The following is a 23,714-nucleotide window of genomic DNA, read 5'->3' as shown; positions in this document are numbered from 1 at the left end:
CTGAGGCAGGCACATATTTTCCTAGGGATTCTACCATTTAATCTATAGTACAACTAGCCAAGCCACCTGCCCTATTTCCAGTTAGTTCTTTGGATACTGGATGGGCAGGGGGTTGACCAGAGACCCATGCCCTCATTGCTTCGTTACTCATCAGACCTGTTGGCCAGGGGTGTGGGGTTCTGTACCCACTCAAGGTTAAAAGGCTCTCTCCAGGTTTTGTAACAGCTTGTACTTTATTACATATGCAACTCTGCTGTATCTGCCAGTTGATCCCCCTCCCAACAAAGCATCAGCTTAGTGTTATCAGCCCCTCTTGGGACCACTGAGCTACCCTCCTTTCCTTCCAGGGCAGAGTAGATAGAGTCCCTCAAGCAGGCAGTGGGCAGACGGAGATTTACAATTGATCATCACAATCATCTTACAAGTATTTACGCTTAAATCAGCACCCTTGGGGAGTTGAAAAGAGTCTGCAGGATGGGATGGAGTGAGGCTGCCCTTCATCCAGGGCCTCAGAAGGTAGAGAAGAGGAGCACATCCTGGGATTCAGTGTGAGTGGGGCATGTCCTCCCCAAACTTGTTCTGGTGGGCGATGTTCTTCACTTCTAGGAGAGCCTGAGGAGGCAAGAGAGGGTAGGTAAGAGAGAGAGGACCCCTCCTCTACCTCAGCCAGGAGCTGCCCCTGCACCAGCCCTCAACCACCCTTCTGGGCTATCTCACACGCAGAAGGGTCTCCATTCTCCCCTTACCCAATCGCAGAGGGTATGTGTGTGAGGGTGTATGTGTGCGCATGCGTTAGAGGGTCTGCCCAGGACCCACCTGGTGGTGGACATAGGCCTCACAGCTGTAACACCAGGTAGACAGATCGACGTAGCTGAGGACCAGCGGGTGTCCTGACCCTTCGTGGTGTTGCAGCATATGGGCACTGACATAACGACCACAGTAGACCTGGGGTTGGGGAGAGTATCGGGCAGGGATCAGCACTCACCTTCAGTTTGCTCCTGGGCCAACCTCCACTCCATCCCCTTCCTCCTCTGCTGCCTACCTGATAGCAAGACAGACACACCCAGTTCTCCTGGAGTGTTCCACAGTCCTGACAAGGTTGGGTCACATCCAGGCCTGATTCAGGTGTGGGACATACTGCCACCAAATGGGGACACCAGGGCAGCGGTGTCACGGCATAAAAGATGGCCTGGAATGGGTGCAACTGAGTAAGCTAGGGACTCCATCTCACTACTACATGTTCCTGCACCACATGCTCCTACCTGGAGGTGCAAATGGGCAAGAGAAGGAAGTCACAGTCTCCTCCCTGGTCCCTGAGCTCACCTGGTCAGTGTTAGCATGGACCCCAAAGCTCTGAATCAGCATGTCCTGACCTCCAGCTGCCTCTCCCAGTAGCTTATCCTTTTCTGGGATCTGAGATTCTGGTGCCTCCTGGATGTACAGAGGAAAGAGATGCATCTGAGAGGCCAGATTCTTGCCCCTTCTTCCCCCTACCTGGGTGTGGTGGGTCTTACCTGAGCCTTGCAGTTTAGTTCCAAGGTCCTGAGATTCTCAATCAGCTCACTGGGAGATATTTGGGATGTGGCACCTTGCTCAGGTGAGGCTGTGGGAGTCTGGTTGTCAGTACATAAAGCTGGAGGGGTTTGGATCATCTCAGCTCCCCCAACAGCCTCCTCTGAGGTGGTCTGGCCTGCTGTGGCCTCCACTGTGGCTGCCTGTGAGGTGGTCTGGTCCAGCATGGCTTTCTGTGTGGGAGCCTCCAAGGACTGGTCCTGACTGAGCTCCACCATAGCAGTCTCTGACTTAGGTTGGCCTAGAGTGGACTCTTCCACAGATGATGCTGAGACAGCCTTCTCTGTGCCTGCATCCAGAATGTTCCCTTCTGGTGTGGTCATCCTCTTAGCTGACCCAGGGTTGGTGACTGACTTAGAAAGGGAGGGTTCCTCCTTGTCTTCCACCTCTGGAACCATGGGAGGGAGATCCTTGAGTGTGGGTGCTATCCCTATCCTACCTCTGATCCCTGACCTCCCCTGAGCCCCCGTTGCCCCAGTTCCCCACGCCTACTCACTCATGACCCGTAAGCTGCGCCAGTATCTGCGATGGACTTGGATGGTCTCGGTGATTGAGGCCAGGGCCCCTGATAGTGGAGGCCGCGACAAGGTCAGCAGTGGTGGTGGGTCCCCAAGGAGGGAGCGGGTACAGGCAGCCATGGATTCCGAGATGGATGTCAGGTTATAGCCACCCTTTAAGAGAAAGGGGAAGAAAAGGTATGATGGGGGGCCCTCATGGAATCTGGGAGGCAAGATGTTCTGTCTCCCAATCTCCCTTTGGGGCCCTGCACGACCGTCAGAGGGGCAGCACACATTGTGTGAGGTGGTTGTTGAGGGTGATGTAAAGTACAACATGATAATTACCACAATAATACTGAGGCAACATTAATAACAGCGGAGATTTATTAAGTGCTTGCTGTGTGCCAGACCCTATTCTAAGCACTTTATGTGTATCGACTCACTTAATCCTTACAACCACATGTGCTCAATCTGTACCGGAACCCCCTTCTCTCACATTCTATAGGAACCCCAGTCTCTGCTCTTTCTACAGATAAAGAAACTGAGGCTTAGGGTGGCTAGATGATGCATCGGAGGCCCTAACAGCTGGTTAGAGGCAGCGCTGGGGTTGGGGGCTGGGCTATCCGATGGAAGAGTTCATGTTCTTAACCATTCCCTTGCCCTGCCACAAGCATTCCTGGGCACACTGTGGGACTTTATAGCAGCCAGTTAATCTCTGTGAGTGATTGCCCTTATCTGCAAAGTAGTGAGTGATTGTCCTTATCCGAAAAGTAGTGAAAACAGCAGCACGTAAGGCTGCCAAGAGGGTTAAGCTAGTGTGTGATGACTCACAATGATGAGAAACTACTTATACATTGCTCACCATATGCCAGGCACTTTTCCACGAGTAGCCGGCCCTATCTTACAGATGAAGAAACTGAGGCATGGGGGGCAGGGGCACTGAGTAACTTACAAAAGGTCAGTGAATTTACTTTGTCTTGGGAGCTTGCTAGAGGCAGTTCAGGTAGTGATAAAAAGCTTCAATGCTAGAGCCAGGCTGCTTGGGTTCAAGCCCTGGCTCTGCCATTATTAAATGTATGACCTCTGGCTGGTCACTATGCTTCTCTGTGCCTCAGTTTCCCTGATCTTGAGAGAGGAAAATGACGAGCAGACTACCTCAGCAGGCTACTTGGTCAAATAAGTGAATTAACGATACACACAAAGTTCCAAGAAGAGTGTTTTGCACATACTGAGCACTCAAGTTTGTCTAGATACTGGTATTATTAATGCCCAGTATGTGCCAACAATTCCAGGTGGGGATACTCAAAGCAGATTTTAGGAAATTGTCCCGAGTGTCACAGCCAGCCAGCAGAAAGGGCAGGACTTCAAGTTGTCCAAACCACCCTCCCACCACAGGAAGAGGGACCGAGAGTTACCTCTAGGATTAGGATAATGCGGCCATTGGCAAGGCCCATCAGCAGGTGGGTGAGGTGGGCATAGCCCTCAGGCGACACCTGGCAGCCCCCCAGGGGGTCCCCCCATGCAGCGTCAAAGCCCGCTGAGACCAGCACCAGCTCTGGGTTAAACTGGAGCAGGGAGAGAAGAGACACATGAGTGTGAAGGTGGAGACCTGGGTAGACGGTAGGTGAGGGCGACCCAGACACACAGACACGCAAGTCAGAAAAATGGAGACACGGGACCTGGAGACTGGGAGACACAAGCCCGGAGCCCTGAAAACAGGAAGGGGAGGACGTGGAGACACAAGACAGACAGACTCAGGGTCACAGAGACACAGAAACATGGAGACAGATCAACAGAGCTACTGTGGACACACCAAACACAGACTTAGAGACACAACACAGACATGGAGACATTTCCAGAAATGGACACTTGGGACATGAGGCAGAGTCATAAGACTGAAACATGAAACTTGGAGACTCCGATGTCAAGAGATGGTGAAATGGGACATATGTATACAACACAGGGTTTTATACACACGGTGGCAAAGAGAGATGCACGCATACTTCCATCACAGAAGGTGACAACGCAAGTGCCACACACAGAAAATGGTCACCTACCCACATACAATCACACAGTAGCATACAGACTGAACTAACATCGTAGTAATCGCACACACACAAACAGTATCTCACAGAAGGGACAGTGAGCTACAGCCATCCCTGCACAGATACAACCACACACCTGCCATTACCAAAGTCACAACAGGCACACACGTGATTGTGCCCACAGGAGGTGGCTGCTTGCACACGCACACAGTCACACACGCACAGAAGGGAGTCACAGCTGCTGTGCACAGCCAGACACACGTACACATCTGAACATGCACGTCTGCAGAGGTAATGGAGCTGGTACTTCATCTGCCCCCCCCCCCCACACACACTGCACACAGACAAGTTGGTCACCTACAGCCACTCAGGCAGAGTCAGGCAAATATATACAGGCCACTGCCAGTCAGAGACACACGAACAGCTGTGACAAACAGGCAGAGAGATGACTGTCACATGCATCCTCCCACATGCAGAAAGCCACACACCAGCTGTCACACGGAGAGCAACGTGCAGTGACATATGGTATCACAGCCATCAAAGAAAGAAACGGTGGTGACAAAGAGCCATTTGTGCAGCCTCATGCACATACTTAAGCTCCTTCCCGCCTTGCACATTCAGTTCTACAACGACGGCTGTCTCATGGGGCCGCCATCACACACAGACAGGCACTAGTGATGCTGTATGCCTAGGACATGTATATGTATACAGCTAGGCACACGAAGATGACCCCCATGTACCCAGAAGTCCCTTACAGTTATGCACAGAGAAGGCAATCACGTGTGGCAGAAACATGCCAAGGCCATCACGATGGCCACCCGCAGGCTGTCCCACAGGATCAGTCACCCAGAAGTCAGACATTCACAGATCCGCCGTCACCCACACTGTCATCGTCGCACACATCCTGTACTGTACCTCGTAGGCAATAGGAAGCACCAGGCGATGCCACGCGGCCAGGTAGTCAGCGTCACCCACACGGGGTCCATTCCAGGCCACGTTGACAGTGAAGCCAGTGCCTGCGGCCCGGCCTATCTGGCTGCTGGCACCCTCCTCCCCCATGGGAAAGAAGGTGCCATGGTCATACCGGTGCAGGGAAATGTACAGTACGCTGCCGGGTGGGAAGGGAGACCGTGGCTGGTTAGTGCCTCCCCACTCCCCTGCATGCCTGAGGCATGGCTCACCCACCTTCCAGACCACACCCCAAACCCCTCCCCTAGCCCCTCACCTGGGGTCCTCCTCAAATATGTGCTGAGTTCCATTACCATGATGGACATCCCAGTCCACTATCAGGATCCTGGGGAGGGAACGGCTCCTCAGTTAACCTGGGACACTGGCCCCCTGGGAAAGGGCAGGGGCTACACCCGTGGGGTCTGTCTGCAGGGGCATTTATTGCTGGTGGCTGAACTCTGGGTCCCTGGGGAAAGCAGTGGGGGGCAGGCTTGCGGGTCCTATCAGAGTAAGGATGAAAGCCAGAGCCTGGGTCCTGATGTCTTCACTATGGGTCCAAGCAAGTGCTTAGGGCCAGAGCCCTCCCCCACCCCACCCAGTATGGGTAAGTGTGGGAGCTGGGATCCTGGGTTTCCTGAAGTAAGCACTGGGGACCTGGACCCCAAATTCTGTCAGGATAGCCGTCAGGGGCCAGAAATGATGGAGCAGGGGGACCCTGGACCTTGTTTTGGAACTACCTGGGTGCCACAATCTGGGGGTCCTATTTGGGTAAGCTGTGCAAGGCTAGATCCTTGCTCCTTTTCGGGAGAAGTGCCGGGCAATTGTACTCTTGGGGATGTCTGGGTAAGTCCTGGGGGGCTGCACCATAGGGCCTGCTTAGTAAGCACTGGGCTGGTGGTGGAGGGGTCCCAGGGAGCCCTCACCGCAGCGCCTGCCCACTGATGGCCTGGGCATGGCGAGCAGCCACAGCCACAGAATTAAAAAAGCAGAAACCACAAGCGGCATCCCGCTCAGCATGGTGTCCTGGGGGACGCACCACAGCGGTACCATTCAAAACCTGGGGGAGGAGCAGGAAGCAAAGATTAGACCACCTGCCCTCACAGCTTTCTCTCCCCTTTATTCTCTTCTTCCGTCCTGCCACTACCCCTGGCTGCTAGGGGCCCCCAGCCTGCAGCCCCCATCTCCCCCCACCGCAATTGCCAGTAAGCAAGGTCTCCGGTGAGCAGGGGTCCTCCTCCCCACTGCAGGCCCCTCCTCTGTGCCCTCAGGCCCAGCCTCACCTCTCAGAGCCACCTCTCTCCACCCCCCCCACCACATCTCCAGAGCTGGCACCCCACCCCAGGGAGAAGGTACCTCTCCTGCCAGCACAGCCTCCACCAGGCGGCAGACGGCGCCAGTGGCCAGCTGCGCACAGGCGAAGGTGCTGGGGCAGATGTAGATGGAATCAAAGTTGGAACCCTCGCGGTGCAGCTCCCGGGTTTTCATCTTCTCTGTGGCCCGCAGACGACCCACGTACTCACCACTGGAGGCACAGACAGGGCACAGGGGACAGCCAGCTGGTTCCGTCCCCTCCACGGCCCCTCCCGTGTCCCACAGCGGCTCCACCTACCAGAGAGGGAGAGCCCGTGCTCCGGCCCCCAGGAGCCTGTGTGCACTGAGGACCCACCCCCACCCCAGGCATGGGGGTCTGACCTGTGGCAGGTGAGCAGTTCGGCTTCCGTGGCGGGACGTGCGGGCAGCGCGAGGCAGCGCCCCGCAAGGCCCAGCTCCTCCAAACGCTGCATGATTCGTAAGACTCGCTGAGGCATCTCTGGGTGGTGGCTGGGGTCGGGGGACAGGAACCAGAGGCAGGGCTTAGTGCTTGAGGAGGGGGAGGGATCTCCCCAAGCACTTAGCTGGTGGCCCTCCGACTGCATACTTGTCCCACAAGTTGTGGTGACCCATCATCCGCTGGTCATAGACCAGCCCTGTGCGAGCCTGTAGCATGGGCCACGTCAGGATTGGGAGCGCTGGGGGCCGCCACAGTCCCTCTTCATCCTTCTCCTCTGCGCTATCCTCCTCCAGGATGTCCTCCTCCGGGGTCTCAACTGCAACAGGAGGCCACATTCACCCCACTCCCCCACGCTGGATCCCTGTGATACTCTGGAACTTAGTTTACCCAAATGTATAAGGGGTGAGAGGCCTGAAACGGGGGTCAGTGAGAAAGGAGGCCTGACCCTCCCCCACCAAGGGGCCCCAGGAAAGGGTCTGGAAGAGAATCTCTCCCAAGGGCTCATGCCATGCTTGACCCCCCACCCAGCCCCCTCCCTGCCTCCTACCTGATCTTACAAGGACCTCCCAGAAGGGCTCCAGGGCTTCCAGAGCGCAGCACAGTGACGCCAGGGCACTAGAGGGCAGGGGAGGAGAAAAGTGACCAAACAGCTAATGGGTAGATAGTGAGGGTCCTGCTTCTCCTCCGCCTGGGCTCACCTTGGGCAGGGGGCACCAGGGGACTCCAGTATGGGGCAAGGGTCTCCCAGAAGGGTGTGGAGTGAGGCACTGACGCCCTCAGCCAAGGAGCGAAGGTTGTAGCCACCCTGGGAAAGAAGGGTGTGGGGGGGGTATTAGGAAAGAATCAGGTGTTACCAGGGAAGAACAGTAATAGTAATACTAGGGCACTGACTACGTATCCAGCAATGAGGAATCTGAAGGGTGACTTACATTTTGTACACCAAACAGTGCTATGAGGTGGTCACAATTATCATGCCCATTTTACATAAGGAAAGCAGAGGCACAAGGAGGTTCAGGGACCTAGGTGAGGTTGTCCAGCTATTAAGTAGAAATGCTGGGACAGAAACTCCTGCCTGACCTGAAAGCTTGGCTCTCACATCCTCCTGGATCCGTGGGCTGAGAGATGAAGTAATGTCACTCACCTCCAGAGACAGGATCAGTTTGCCTTCTGCCAGACCCATGAGCAAGTGGGTTAGCTGAGCGAACCCTGCTGGAGTGGTGGCCATCTCGCCCTGGGGGGGACGTGGAGGGTCAGACTGGCTCCATGCAGCCCCCTTCCACCCATGAATCATCCCAGGGAGCCTGCCTTACCTTGGGGTCCCCTTGAAGGGCATCAAATCCAGCGGCCACCAGGACCAGCTGGGGCTGGAACTGAGGGGGAAAGGGACCACATGAGGCCAGGTGCCCTCACGGCCCATCCCTCAACATCATTCTTGTCCCAACACCCCCCAGACTCCCAGGACCTCAAGGGCGACCGGCAGAAGGAGGTGCAGGAAAGCAGCAATATAGTCGGCATCTCGCATCCCCACCTGCAGACAGAGCGGCATGATGGGAACATTCTGCCCCCTGCCCCGAACTGGCTGAGAGGCAGGGGTGGGTCCAATTTGGGGGGCAAAGGGCAGGCAGACACTGACCTGGTTCCAAGGCACATTGATGGTATATCCCTGGCCATGACCAAAACCTATGGTGGACCAGTTAGAGGCCTTAAGGTGGGGCCAGAACCGACCCTGCTCATAACGGTGGATGGAGAAATAGAGGACGCTGGAGGGAGAGAAAAAAAAAAGAGGTGGGGGGCAGTTGAGAGTCAATCTCCCCCCAGACACCCCCAACCCACAGCTCCACCGTTCACTCAGCCACTTGTTCATTCTCTCATTAATTTCCTCATTAACTACTTAATCTATGCATTCATTCATCCTCCCATTCAGTCGCCAACTTACCGATCCTCTGATTCACTAATTCTCCCATTTATTCATTACTCCACTCACTCATTCATTTTGATCTACCGAATGCCTCCCTTGGCAAACACTGCTGCCCTCCTCAGTGCCCACTCAGTTCTAGTTCTGAGACCCTGAGGGCTCTGGGATCTCTCCCAGCCCCCAAGGGCTCCTGCTGTGGGGGACTCAAAAATCATACCAGCCTGCCCCTACCCCTGTGACCAAGGTAGTGGCAGCAGGGCAAATCCTGTGATGTTGGAGGTCCACAGGGGACATAGAGCTCTTAGCTGGCAGGATCCAACTAAGGTGGAAAAGCATCAGGCCCAACTGGGAAACTTAGCGTTTCCCCTGAAGGAAGTGTGGGGACTCAAGGGCTAGGGGCTAGGAGGCATGGGACTTGGTTCTGTGTGTGTAGCTGAGCTCAAGTGGGGGTGCTGGCGGAGGCTTCCTGAGGCCAGTGAGGGGATCTGTTCCTTCTCTCCAATACTTTACAGGGCACCTCTACTACTTCTTGTATTTTATTTTATTTTTTAATGTTGTTATTTATTTTTGAGAGAGAGAGAGAGAGCGCATGCACATGAAAGAGCAAGTGGGGTGGAGGGGCGGGGGGAGTGGGAGGGAGAGTCAGAGAGAGAGGATGATAGGATCCGTCAGAAGCGGGCTCTGCACTGACAGCAGACAGCCCAATGTGGGCCTTGAACTCACGAACTGTGGGATCATGACCTGAGCTGAAGTTGGTCACTCAGCCGATTAAGCCACCCAGATGCCCCTACTTCTTGTATTTTATAGGTGAGAAACTGAGCACCCAGAGGAGTGAGGACTGATACACGGAACGGACACTGAAGACATGAAGGTACATGTTCTGATAGAACGCCTAGCAGGAGGCTTTGTGTGGGAGGGCTTCATTCTGACTGGGGTGATCAAAATGAATAATCTCTCCTCTATCTATCTATCTATCTATCTATCTATCTATCTATCCATCTATCTGTTCATCTGCTCCCTGTCTTGTTCCAGAAAGAATTTAAAGCAGCAATTTTTTTTTTAGGGAAATACAAGAAATAGTGGTAAGCAATAAATCTAGACCAACTTAGTCACATTTTAATAAATGTGGTGGTGAAATTTCATGCAACCGATATAGAGACATTTTTGAAACTGAATTAAAATATCTAGGAATTAGGGAATGAAACCCATGTCAATGTTCTAGTCTTGAGTAGGTGGGAGATGACTGTTTTACTTTTAGCTCTGGTAAATATCGGTTTAAAAATTTTTTTTAAGTTTATTTCGGGGCATCTGTGTGGCTCAGTCAGTTAAGTGTCAGGCTCTTGGTTTTGGCTCAGGTCATGATCTCATGGTTTGTGAATTCGAGCCCTGAACTGGGCTCTGCGCTGACAGCGTGGAGCCTGTTTCAGATTCTCTCTCCCTTTGCCCCTCCTACTCCCTCCCTCTCTCTCAAAAAAACCAAACAAAACACTTTAAAGCTTATTTATTTAGTGAGAGAGAGAGAGAGAGAGAGAGAGAGAGAGAGAGAGAGAAAGAGAGAAAACATGAGCAGGGGAGATCATAACCTGAGCCGAAATCAAGAGTCAGATGCTTAACTGACTGAGCCACCCAAGTACCCTCTAAACTTTTTTTTAAAGTTTATTTATTTATTTTGAGAGATAGAAAGCGAGCATGAGTGGGAAAGGGGCAGAAAGAATCCCAAGCAGGCTCCAAGCTGTCAGCACAGAGCCTGACTATGTGGGGCTGGATCTCACCAATTGTGAGATCATGACTTGAGCTGAGATCAAGAGATGGCACTTAACCAAGTGAACCACCCAGGGGCCCCTAAACCTTTTTTCTTTTAGTAAGTTAACCAGTAGAGGAAGAGAAATACACAGTAGGACAAAAAGATGGTTATCAGGGGAAAAAAGGAATAAAGAAAATATTGGAAGAAAGCCAACCCCATGAGAGCTACCAGAGCCAAAAGAAGAATGAACACCCAGGAAAACTAAGTTTATAAAGCAAATAGCAGGAGGAGGTTTTAAAATAAGTTCCACTAATTTCCAATGAAAGAATGATGGACTGATAGCACAGGTTTACCTCCTTGCTCTCCCACAATCCCAGTCAGAAGATAGTAAAGGGAATTTTAAACAGGTATCCCAGAAAGACAGAGAATGGAAGAAAGGATGTTAGACAATTAGAGACTTCAACAAATCTCTGGAAAATAGTCTTTGAGGCTCCAGGGGCCCTGGGGGGCCCTCTCTCATGCTGAGCAGGCCAGGGAGGGCACCCCAGATAACCTGAGGTTTCCCTTCTGGAGAAATCAAGTACAGATCCAGGTCAATGCACACAAAATCAATTCTGAATAGCTAATTCACTGAATGACCAATTCACTAGGTTTACTTCTTTTTTTAAGTATAGTTTTTTATTTTGAGAGAGAGAGAATGAGTGGGGTAGGGGCAGAGAGGGAGGGAGAGAGAATTCTAGGCAGGCTTTGCACTGTCAGTGCAGAGCCCTACACGGGGCTTGAACTCATGAACCATGAGATCATGACCTGAGCCAAGTTCACGAGTTGGATGCTTAACCCACTGAGCCACTTAGGTGCCCCTCTTTATTTCTTTTAACTACTTAACTTTAGTTTTCCTGTTTTTGTCATCTCTGTAATAGTATTTTAAGGCCTGATCAATTTGTCTCCATCCAGGACTCTGCTGATGGAGTTAAGAGCCTGAGGGATGGGGAACTAGGAGATTGAAGGGGATGGATAAGTGGTTTTTTTCATTTATACATTCTTATTCATGAGAAAGAATGCATTGAATATATTCACAATTTTTCATATCTGTGGATATCATCAATGATATATCCACAAAAGAACACAGTTATAGCCTCCAATGCATTTACTAAAACAAAAAGAATGATTAATGACATTAGAGAATTCTTGTTAATTTGCTTAGAAATGATACTATGGCTATGCTTTTTTAAAAATTCAAAATATATGCTCTATGTTTTAAAGATACACTCTAGAATATTTAGAGAAAAAATGATATGGTATCTGGGATTGACTTCAAAATATTACAGGAGGATGGCAGTGAGGGCAGGTACTGATGGCCAATTGAATTGATAAATGTTTTTTCTTAAGTTTATTTATTTTTTGAGAGAGCAGGGGATGAGAGAGGGAGAGAGATAATCCCAAGCAGGCTCCACTCTGCCAGCGTGGAGCTCGAGGTAGGGCTCAAACCCAGGAACCTTGAGATTATGACCTAAGCCGAAATCAAAAATCAGAAGCCCAGGGTGCCTGGGTGGCTCAGTCAGTTAAGCATCCAACTTCGGCTCAGGTCATGATCTCACAGTCCGTGAGTTCAAGCCCTGCATCGGGCTCTGTGCTGACAGCTCAGAACCTGGAGCCTGCTTTGGATTCTGTGTCTCCCTCTCTCTCTGCCCCTCCCCAACTTGTGCTCTGCCTCTCAAAAATGAATAAATGTTAAAAAAAAATTTTTTTAATATTAAAAAAAAGAATTGGAAGCCCAACCAACTGAGACACCCAGGGACCCCAAGTTGACAAATCTTGAAGCATTCGATTCAAGAAGACAGAAATGGACAAAAGAACACAGGATGAAGAAATTAATAAAGATTAAACAGAAAAAAATAATGAAATAAAAAAAATAAAACAGTGGAGATGGCCCAAAAAGCCAAAACCTGGATTTGAAAAAATAAGTACAATTGACAAGTGTTTGGCAAGGTGGAGGGTAAAACAAAGAGATGCCATCTCAAGACGAGACCTCCTTTTCTCTCTCTCAAAAATAAACTTGAAAAAAAAGGAATTATAGGGGCACCTGGGTGGCTCAGTCAGTTAAGCATCTGACTTCAGCTCAGGTCATGATCTCACAGTTCGTGATTTCCAGCCCTACATCCAGCTCTCTGCTGTCAGCTTGGAATCTGGAGCCTGCTTTGGATTCTGTGTCTCCAGCTCTCTTTGCTCCTCCCCACTTGTACTCTGTCTCTCTGTCTCTCTCAAATAAATACATATTTTAAAAAGATGAAAAGAAAAAGAACAGACCCCCATTTTTCTGGCATTTGGAAGGACCCCATCTAATACATGGCTTCCTGCCCACACTCCCTAAGGTTGAGACCTGTCAGTGGACACTTCCTGCCCCGATCCTAGGAAATACCTTTCAGGAAACAGACTCCCATGCACCACAGTAGAGCAGCCCCACGACTGCCACCTTCAACAGCGCTTTATTCTTTGGTATAAATGCCCATTAAGAATTGCTAGATATTCGAGGAAAACTGAGGAAATCTTAAAGCATATCTTTCTCTTTCCTTATAAAAATTTTTAAAAGTTTTATTTTTGGAAGAGAGAGAGAAAGAGAGGGGCCAAGGGAAAGAAAGAGAGAGAATCCCAAGCAGGCTCCATGCTCAGCATGGAGCCCAATGTGGGGTTTGATCCCATGGCCATGAGACACAACCCAAGCTGAAATCAAGAGTCAGATGCTTAACCAACTGAGCCACCCAGGCGCCCCTCTTTTCTTTCTTTTTTTTTTTTTTTAATGTTTACTTATTTTTGAGAGAGAGAGAGACAGAGACAGAGTGCAAGCAGGGTAAGGGGAGAGAGAGAGGGAGACATAGAATCTGAAGCAGGCTCTAGGCTCTGAGCTGTCAGCACAGAGCCCAATGAGGGGCTTGAACTCACAAGTGGGGAGATTATGACCTGAGCCAAAGTCAGACGTTTAACCAATGAGCCACCCAGGTGCTCCTCTTTCTTATTTCTTCTTTATTTTTTAAAGTTTATTTATTTTTGAGAGAAAGAAAGAGCATGCACAAGTGGGGGAGGGGCAGAGATAGAGAGGGAGACACAGAATCTGAAGCAGGCTGTAGGCTCTGAGCTGTCAGGACAGAGACTTACATGGGGCCTGAACTCACGAATGGTGAGATCATGACGTGAGCTGAAGTTGGATGCTTAACTGACTGAGCCACCCAGGCACCCCCTTTCTTTTTTTAAAAGAATCTTTAGGTTTTATTTTTTATTTAAAATAGGCTTCACATCCAGCATGCAGCCCAGTGTGGGGCTTGAACTCACAACCCTGAGATCAAGACCAGAGCTGAAATAAAAACTCAGACACTTAACCGACTGAGCCACTCAGGTGCCCCAAAGCACTTCTAATTACTATTATATAAAAACATGCTAAGAGGGGTGCCTGGGTGGCTCAGTCGGTTAAGCTTCCAACTTTGGCTCAGGTCATGATCCCATGGTTCTTGAGTTCAGGTCCGTATAAGGGAGCTTGAGCCCTGCTCTGGGTGAGCTCAAGCCTCTCTTCAGGCTCCATACTCTCGTGATCTTTCTCTCAAAAATAAATAAATAAAAATGAAATAAAATAAAACAAAATTAAAAAGCATGCTAAGGAATGAGAGGGCATAGAAAGAGAGAGGAAGAAAGTGCTTTTGGAGATTAAAAGAATGTCTAAATACCGAATTCAACAGAAGGGCCTGAAGGTAAAATTGAGGAAATCTCCCGGGACACAGAGCAAAAGGAAAAAGAACACACAAGAGAACACACACAAAAAACAGACCAGACAGAATACAGTAGAAGAAAGCATCAAAGAACTAATAGAAGAAAACGTCTAAGGATTTCAGAACAGCATGAGTCTTCAGATATAAACTGTCTACCTACTGCTAAGAAGAATGAAGGGGCCAGGGTGAAACTTCAGAACACTGGGAATAGAGAGAAGAACCTATAATCTTTGGAGAGGGAAACAGATTACTCAAAAAGGAATAAAAATCAAACATCTGTCAGCAACATCGAATGCTGGAAAATAATAAAGCAATGTCTAGAGAACAGCCAGCCTAGATTAAGTAATGGGCCACAGGAGCTCAGAATCTATGGGGGAAAGGGGGATTTTAGGTAGTCGGTATGAAAGAAGGGAGGATAAAACAACTATTTAGCAGTGTCCCTACTGACAAGGACCTGCTCAATCACTTTCTGCAGGAAGGGTGAGCTGGTACCACCTTTCTGGAGGGAAGTCTGGCTGTAGACCCTAGACTTTTAAAGCACACCGACCCTCTGACCCAGCAATCCATTATTGGAAATTTTACACTCAGAGAAGTGTAAAATTATGTATTTTTAAATTACATATTATAAAAATTACATATATATGTGTATGCATATGTGCATACACACACATATACATGTGTATATATATATATATATATATATATAGTTACATATTTTGCTGTAGAACTGTTAGTAGCAAAAAATGGAAAGCACCATAAATGTCCCAGGGATAAATGACCAGAGGTACAGCCATAAAATGGAATACTCAACAGCCCTTATAAAGACAGAGGTGTTTTTAAGAGGCACTAACCTAGAGAGGTGTGCATGACATGTGGCTAAATGCAAAAAGCAAGCTGCCACAGAACACACAGAGGATTGTCCCATTAGGCAGTGTGTTAATGATAATAATGAATATTCATACATCTAAAGGAAAAATTCTGTTTTAAGAATATAACCTAAACTATCAACAGTTATTTTGGAGGTTATAGGAATTATAGGAGACTCACTGCTTTAGACATTTCTAGATTATTAAGTTTTTAAAAGTTTATTTATTTATTTTGAGAAAGAAAGAGCATGAGTGGGGAAGGCACAGAGTGAGAGGGAGAGAGAGAATCCCAAGCAGGCTCCATGCTGCCAGCATGGAGCCCAACACAGGACTCTAATTCAGGAACTAAGAGATCATTACCTGAGCCGAAACCAAGAGTTGGATGCTCAACTGACTGAGCCACCCAGGCACCCTTGTATTATTTAGTTTTTTAAATAATTTTTCAAAAATGTTTTATTTATTTTTGAGAGAGATAGAGAGAGAGAGAGACAGCATGAGCAGGGAAGGGGAGAGAGAGAGGGAGACACAGAATCCAAAGCGGGCTCCAGGCTCTGAGCTGTCAGCACAGAGCCCGACATGGGGCTGGAATTCATGACCTGCAAGATCATGACCTGAGCTGAAGTCAGACACTTAACCAACTGAGCCACCCAGGTACCCCTATTTAAGTTTTTTATACAAGCACGTTGCAGTAGTCATAATCAGAAAGATAAAGTACTAATTTGAAGTTTACTCCAGCTCCAAGGCAAACTGGTGAACAAGATCTCCCAACATCTGTTGACTCAAATCTCATCTCTCCCACTCCTTCTCTGTGTGACCTTGTAACCTGTAAGCCTCAGTTCCCCCAGCTGTAAAATGGGGGACCCAACAGCTCCTGCCTCAGACTGACCTTAAGAGAGAAAGCAGACACGCAGAGAGCAGCACAGAACCTGGTTCCAAGTTGGGCCCAATGAGTATGAATGCCTTCCCTTCCTGGGCCCCTTCTGGCTGGGCCCGTAAAGGTGGGGGGTGGCTGGGAGTCTAGTATCTAGGGTGTCACTTGTGGCATACCTGGGGTCCTGGTCAAAGGTGAACTGGGTTCCTTGACCGTGGTGAACATCCCAATCCACGATAAGGACCCTGTGAGGAGGACAGAGGAGGATACTATGTAAAAGAATCAAGATGTATCTGGGGAGGTGCCCAGACCAGAATACTCTACCCCATGCCACCCCCATCATACTCTCCCTGCTACTTGCTGCTGACCTCTGAATGTCATGCTTCTGTTGAGCGTAGCGGGCAGCCACGGCCACGTGGTTGAACATGCAATACCCATCCATAAGACTGTGCTGGGCGTGGTGTCCAGGAGGCCTGGGGAGGACAGGGAAGGCCACAGATTGGGGGTAGGGGGCCCTCCTCTGCAGAGATGGACTCTTCCCCCCTCCCCAATTCTGGACCACAAACTCCCCCAGTGTCGATGCCTGCAAATCTGCCAGGAACTGAGTAATTGGGGCCCCCAGACTCTCACCCCCACTCTACTGCTCTCTCCCTAAAGGATATTTGACAACATTCATTAAAATTATCAGTGCATAGTGCTCACTTCAGCAGCACATATACTAAAAGTGGACCAGTACAGAGAAAATTAGCACAGTCCTTGCACAAGGATGACACACAAATTTGTGAAGTGTTTCTTCACTATATTGTACACCTGAAACTAATATAATGCTCTATGTTAACTACACTGGAATCAAAGCTTCAAAATATAAATAAATACATACATACATACATACATACATACATACATAAATAAATAAAGTAAAAATTGTCAATACAGACACCCTCACACCCATTCTGCTCTTGGGGATGTAGCCCACAGTTCATATAACAAAAAAGGTGAAATAACATATTTGCCATGACGTGTTTTGGAAACAGCAAATGATTGGGGAGAACCAAAGTGCCTATCGCTAGGGGGCTGGTTAACTTCCTGTGCATTTGCAGTGGCATTCTATGCAGGTCTAAGCTATCTACTGTTAGAGGAAAGCTTTCCTAAGTGTAGAAGTGAAAAATGCACAGTATGGAAGGAAGCGTGTTTATGGAAGGGGGCATGTTGAGTGCAACTCCATTTGTGGGTAAAAAAGGGGAGGGAGGGGAAAGGCTGTATCTTCTGCATTTCATCAATTCTGGGATGCCAACGATGCTAAGATGTGCAATGATTTCACATGCCAATGATAAAACAAGATGCTGCTAACTGAATTCTGAGAGACACCATTGTTAAGATGAACCGGGATTTCAAGATGATAAAATCTAGATCTTAGCATTGATGGAATATGGCATTTACTCCATGAACAGGCACAGAATGTTTCTGGGAGGACACATGAGTCACTGGTTACAATGACTACCTCCAGGAGAGGAAGCAGGTTGTGTGGGAGGATGGGGGTTGGGGACTTTTTGTACCCACTTTTGTACCTTTTGACTCTTGAACCATGTGAATATACTACCCATACCAATACATTTTACATTTGAGGGAAAGAATTTATTTCAAATATACAAAGCCAAATGCTGGTGGGTCCTACCTGATGATGGCCATGCCATTCCGTATCTCCTTCCCCAGGACAGCATCCACCAGCCTGAGGACAGAGCCTGAGGCCAGGCAGGCACAGGTATAGGAGTTCTGAAGAGACAGTGGGAGCCATAGAGAAAGTAAGGGGGAGGGCAGTCCTGTCCACTCAGCTGCTCCTCCCCCGGATGGGATGGGCATGGGGACGGGAAACCCCAGGATTGCCACCATGCTCCGTCCTCACAGCTCTCATCCATACCGGATGTAGATAAACTGAGTCATAGGTGTCTGCTAGGATGCGGAGCTCTCTCTCATTCATGTACTGGGTTGTCTCCATCAGATCAATGTATTCTAGGCTGGCGACAGAGGCAGAATGAGATTCAAGCACCTGCCTCCCTCCTGGGCCTGAGTCAGGGCCCTGTCCCTTCCCCATATGAGCCCTGGTCAAGTCAGGCCTCCTCAAATGTCAATGAAAGGGAATAGCTGGGATATAGGACACATCCCCTGCTTCTTCCCTAGCCTGCATAATTTCTAGTAATAGCCCTTGCCCTCTGCTCTAGCCACAATAAATCCTACTCCTAGGCCACTGGCCATACTGTTCCAGCTGTCTATACCTCCCTTCCCTCAGCTTCCCTCTTCATCTGACTCACTCTTTTTCTCAGCTCAGATATATCCCCTCTGCCAAGCTAGCTTTCCTTGAATCACATCACACGAGAGCCCTTACTCTGGGTTCCTACAGCTCCATGGGGGAAACCCCTGATCACCCTGTCCACACATCCAGCATATGTTTACACACTAGACTATAATAACAACAACAGCCTATCATGGGCTGATGACCTAGCAGGCCCTCTGGAAGAACTTCCATTTACTAGTTCCTATGTGATCGGCAATGACTGTGAGATTAGGAGAGGCTCAGCCACTTGCCCAAGGCCACAGGGCCCATGACATTCCTTCCCAAAGAATCCAACATGCCCTGGCAGCCTCCTCCCCATCCCTACAAAGTTCCGAAGCCTTCACCTGTGAACCAACATCAGTTCGTCCTTTTCAGCAAATCGAGCCTAGGGAGACATAAGAAATAAAGCGCTAAAGCACTGGCCACACCCAGGCTCTGCCAGCTTCTGCCCACCACCCAGTGTGTCAGCTGGGGGGACTCACCTGAAAGGACACACAGCGGTCCAGGAGGCCCTCCTGGATCAGCTGTTCCTTGATGGCATGGAGCCGTTCAGGGCCTTCAGGGAAGCTGGGTTGACAAGAGACACAGTCATACACACACACACACACACACACACACACACACACACACAGGGACACTGGTGAGCACCACATCTGCTCCTGTACATCTTCCTCATCTATCCTTCCACAGCTGCTTGTGCCAGAATCTTCAGAGTCATCCCTGGCATTTGTTGGCTCTGCTCTTGTAATATATCCAGAACCTGCCCTTCTCCTTGTCGCCCTCACTGCTGCCACCAGAACCTCCCACCTGTGCTGCTACACTCAGCTCCTCACTGGCCTCTCTGCTGCGCTCGCTCCCCCAGAAGCCCTTCCTCCACACAGCAGCCAGACATTGATTAAAACCCAAATCAGGTCACGTCTCTCCTGTACTTAAAACTTTCTCATGATTCCCCTCTCATTCAGAGTCAAAGCCGAAGTCCTCTCCATGCCCCAGAAGGCTGTGAAACACTTGCCCCATAGCCTCTCACATGCTAGGCTCTCCCCCCACTCTGCTTCTCCTGCACTGGTCTCCTCCCTGTTCCTCACCCAAACCAAAGTACTTTTCAGCTATCTTCTTTCCCTGTGTTTTTAAAAACACTCTCCTCCCAGGAGAGTGGCTGGGTGGCTCAGTTGGTTAAGCACCCAACTCTTGATTTCGGCTCAGGGCAAGATCTTGCAGTTCATGAGTTCGAGACCCACATCGGGCTCTGTGCTGACAGTTCAGAGCCTGCTTGGGATTCTCTCTCTCTCCCTCCCTCTCTGTCCTCCCTTGCTCTCTCTCTCTCTCTCTCTCTCTCTCAAAAAATGAATAAACTAAAAACCAAACCACTCTTCTCCCAGATGTCTCCATGGTTCACTCCCTCACCTCCTTCAGACCCCTGCTCAAAGATCAGCGAGGCCTTCCCTGACCATCTTATTTAAAACCGATTCCCCTTGGGGCACCTGGTGGCTCAGTCGGTTGAGCGTCCAACTTTGGCTACTGTCACGATCTCATGGTTTGTGGGTTCAAGCCCCGTGTAGGAGCCTGGAGCCTGATTCAGTTTCTGTGTCTCCCTCTCTCTCTGCCCTCCCTGCTCACTCTCTCTCTCAAAAATAAATAAACTTAAAAAAAAAATGGATTCCCCTCAACCACATTTTCTGCCACTCTCCTTCTTGCATCAGTGTTTCTATGCAGCACCTCTTTCTAACACACTCGACATTTGCTTTTTGTTTACTGTCTTCTCCCTCCAAAATGCAATCCCCATGAAGGCAGGGGTTCTGTTTGTTTTGTCTACTGTGGTGTCCCTAGCTCTTCAGAAGATGGTAGGTATGTATTCAATAGTGAAATCTTTTGCCATCATGAGTCTTCTGTTGGGACAGAGGAGACCAATACTAACCTGCTAAATACGTTAAGTATGATAGTGAATGAACGATGACACAAGCTGGGAATATCCCAAAGATCAGCTGGGTGGCCAGGGAAAGCCCTCCGTGAGGAAGTCTCTTTGAGAGGTGAATGTTAACAGGGAGAGGAGAAGGTGGAAACGAATCTCTGAAAAAGGGACCAGCCAGGGTAAAGACCCAAGCTGAGAAGGCCTGGCATGTTGGAAGCACAGCAAGGGGACCAGTGTGGGTGAAATGAAGAGAAGCGAGTGAGGGGGAGGATTGGCTAATGAGGTCACTGAAGTGGTGTGGAGCCAGATCATGTGGAACCTTAGAGGCCAGAATGAAGAATGTGGACTTTACCTTGAGGGCAACGGCAAAATCCTGAAGGATTTTAAGAAAGAGAACATCACTGAAACTAACATAACATTGTATGTCAAACGTACTTCAATTTAAAAATGTAATTAAAAAAAAAAGAAAGAGGGGGCGCCTAGGTGGCTCAGTTGGCTCAGGTCATGATCTCATGGTTCATGAGTTTGAACCCTGCATCGGGCTCTCTGTTGTCAGCACGGAGCCTGCTTTGGGTCCTCTGCCCCCCTCTTTCTTTCTGCCTCCCACCCTCCCGCTAAAAATAAATAAAAACACTTTTAAAAATTAAAAAAAAAAGAATGATAACATATATTTTTTTTGGCTTCGTTGTGAAGAACAGACAGCAGGGCTGAGGGCTGAGGATGGAAGCAGGGGGCCAGTGAGGAGGCCTCCGAAAGTCTAGGGGAGTGATGGTGATGGTGGCAGTGGAGGCAGTGAGGAGAGGTCAGATACTGAATACACTTCCAACACAGAGCCAAAAGAATTTGCTGATGGATTGACATATGTGTGCAAATGGGAGGTATAATCCTTCCAGTTCAGCATGAGTGTCCTTTCTTCAACGAAGCCTTCTGTGAACCCTGGGTGCTAGTCTAGGGACCTCTATTAAACACTCTTGAATACCCTGGTCTTAGGTCATCCTTCATTAAACACCTCACACCACTGTTGGCTGTTTAATGATTGGCTCTCCTACTCAGCTATAAGCTCCATTAGAAGGGACCCTGTATGTCTTGTCTGATGTCGGTGTTACCAACTCCCAGAACACAGTGAATACTCGGTAAGTGTTGGCTAAATGGAATCTTTTCAAGCCTACACCTCACCTCTCTAAATCATGGGCTTCCAGTCTCTAGGCTAGCATAAGAATGGATTCATTCTTGCTAATGGGCTCTAAGTGTGTCTATTTGTGTGTTTGTGTCCCTCCAGGGGACAGCCTGGAGGAGCCAGCCTCACCTGTCATCCCAGAGGCAGTGGAATTCATTTAGCTGCTCATCGAACACCAAACCAGTGCCAGACAGTGTCTTGGCCTCAAGGTTCAGATCCTGCAGGGAAAAAAATGGGAGACACCAATCCATTCAGGGCCTGAGTCAGAAGGAACACACTATACTGTCCAGGAGGGTGAATCACAGGGTTTTGATTGTCACAAGAGGTGAAATCCATTGAGGCCAGGCCACTCTCACCAGCCTTCGCAGGTCCATGATTAGGTCTTGCTCTGCTGCTTGGCTGAGCTTCTTCATTCTGCCTTTCTTCTTTACCTCTGCTAGACTAGGGCTGGAGGAGAGTATGGCACCCTTCTTAACACCTCGCTTCTGCCAAACAGAGAGAAGGGTCAGATTCCAGTGCACGGCCCACTGCTCCTCCCCCCGGATCGGGCAGGTCTGGGGCCTCACCGAGGTGACGCTGGAGTCGTGGGGGGGCGAATGGGGGTTATGCCTACTCCTTCGCTGCCTGGTTGAGGTGGAATCCTGGCCCGTGGAGGTCATGGTCGGGGAGACTTCACCCCTGACGCGGTTCTGGGCGGTGGGATGGAGGTGACCATGAACCAGCTGGAGTGCCCGGAGGACCCCACACCCCAGCCCCTTCCCAGGCCCCGCCCCCTATACAGTCTCCATCCCTTCTGCTATCCTATTCCCCACTGCCTTCTAAGCTCCGCCCCTTTCAAGGCCCTCTCCTTCCACTGGGTTGTCAATTCCACCTGGTCCCGCCCATCCTACCAGGCTCCACCCCTTTAACACTATTCTTTCCCCTCGAAAAGTATTGCCCCTTCGCTGAGCAATAAACCCCTAGGCTCAGTGCGTCTTAGGGCCGGCCCTTTTCAGCTAATCACCACCCCTTCCGCTCCCCCAAGCCCCATTCCCAGACTCTCATTCCTCCAAGCCTCGCCCAGACCCCACCCCTTCACAAATCTGCCCCTTCCAGCTAATCTCCGAGGATAATCACCCACCCTTTCACTCAGCCAGACTCAGACCCAGCTCCGGCCCGGACTCCACCCTTAACGATCCACTTAACTCCACCCCTTATCGGGCCGGACCCACACCTTCCACTTGGCCAGATCCCGCCCCTAACGTTTCCACAAGCCCCACTCCTCAGGGGACTGCCCCTTTCCAAGATCCCGCCCCCTGCCCAAATCCTATCCCTAAAGCTCCATCAAACCCCTTCAGCCAGTTTCGGGCCGCCTACCGTCAGTCCCCTCCCCCTTTCCGCCCCCTGCTGTCGACGCCGACCAATCGCTTCAGCTCCACTCACTGGGCGCGGCCCTTTTCTCAAACTCCGCCCATGGCTCACGCTGCGAAATGTCTGGCGACCCGCCGGGCGGCGAGTGCTTGAGGCCCGCTTTTCCATTGGGCCGGTTTCTCTACTACCCGCCCAATCCCGCCCACACTGCGTCCCGGAAAGCAGGGCTGCGCCTCTCCTGCAGGCCACACCTCCCGCGAGCTCACAAATGCCGTCAGCGCGTCAAAGCGCCGACGCTAGCCGTGTGGCGCCTGCGTAAGCCTGCGCCAGCGGTTCGAGGCGGTACTCAGGCTCAAGCTCGCCCCTCCCCCAGCCACTGCCGCCGTCGTCCTGGTTGCCGTAGGTGCTGTGCTTCCGTCCTTGTCCAGTCACCTTAGGAGTCCTCCGGACCCGAGCCTACTGTGCCGTACGATGACTCGAGAGCAAGCAAGCAAACAAGCGAGAGAATTAGGAAGGGGCGTCCCGTCTTCTCCCGGCGGCTTCCCGCGCGGCGCGCTGTGATGACGTAGCGCAGGCGGACTGGCGGCTGGGTCCCGAGCGCGGTTGAAACTGGACGAGGGCTGGTGGCGGCCAAAATGGGTGTGGTGATGATGTTAAATATTTTGAGGGTTTTCTGAGTTAATATTAACTAAGGCGGTCCACAGGAAACAATAAATGTTAGCTATGGATATTCTGCCACGAAAATGGGGGGGGGTAGGATGGAAGGATTCTTAGTGGGGGGCAAATAATTGTGATGATAGCATGTAATATGTGACAGGCATTATCGTAAGTCACAATTTTGTGAAGTAGTTCCTATTATTTTTAAATTTTAATTTTTTGAGACAGAGAGCATGAGCAGGGGAGGGGCAGAGAGAGAGGGAGACACAGAATCCGAAGCAGGCTCCAGGCTCTGAGCTGTC

The 23,714-nt window shown here is 50.1% G+C and overlaps 1 protein-coding gene and 1 non-coding gene across 6 annotated transcripts; one reads left to right on the top strand and one right to left on the bottom strand.

Annotated features, from left to right (window-relative positions):
- Window positions 1-214: 214 nt before the first annotated feature.
- Window positions 215-23,347, bottom strand: HDAC6 (histone deacetylase 6). Of its 5 annotated transcripts, none has more exons than XM_027053898.2 (29): window positions 23,188-23,347; window positions 21,972-22,094; window positions 21,762-21,890; window positions 21,535-21,623; window positions 18,802-18,886; window positions 18,664-18,704; window positions 17,906-18,002; window positions 17,663-17,760; window positions 16,356-16,460; window positions 16,164-16,232; window positions 8,467-8,593; window positions 8,296-8,361; window positions 8,144-8,203; window positions 7,975-8,064; window positions 7,532-7,638; window positions 7,381-7,448; window positions 6,981-7,149; window positions 6,755-6,883; window positions 6,416-6,584; window positions 5,986-6,119; window positions 5,340-5,408; window positions 5,030-5,222; window positions 3,485-3,634; window positions 2,069-2,243; window positions 1,515-1,960; window positions 1,324-1,431; window positions 1,043-1,189; window positions 817-945; window positions 215-612 (listed from the first exon to the last, which is right to left on the bottom strand). In XM_027053898.2, the coding sequence occupies exons 2-29, from the start codon at window positions 22,062-22,064 to the stop codon at window positions 544-546; spliced, it is 3,411 nt and encodes a 1,136-aa protein (XP_026909699.1). In that variant the 5' UTR covers window positions 22,065-22,094; window positions 23,188-23,347; the 3' UTR covers window positions 215-543. The 5 variants fall into 5 exon arrangements, with proteins under 5 accessions (XP_026909699.1, XP_026909697.2, XP_026909700.1 ...); XM_027053896.2 differs by lacking the exon at window positions 23,188-23,347 and adding an exon at window positions 22,828-22,850; XM_027053899.2 differs by lacking the exon at window positions 23,188-23,347 and adding an exon at window positions 22,526-22,683.
- Window positions 16,682-16,788, top strand: LOC113597589 (U6 spliceosomal RNA). Its single transcript, XR_003418374.1, has one exon. It is a non-coding gene; the product is annotated as a U6 spliceosomal RNA (small nuclear RNA).
- Window positions 23,348-23,714: the final 367 nt, after the last annotated feature.

The sequence above is a fragment of the Acinonyx jubatus genome, chromosome X, assembly GCF_027475565.1.
Source record: "Acinonyx jubatus isolate Ajub_Pintada_27869175 chromosome X, VMU_Ajub_asm_v1.0, whole genome shotgun sequence".
Lineage (NCBI taxonomy): Eukaryota > Metazoa > Chordata > Mammalia > Carnivora > Felidae > Acinonyx > Acinonyx jubatus.
This window is presented reverse-complemented; position numbering and strand designations above follow the sequence as displayed.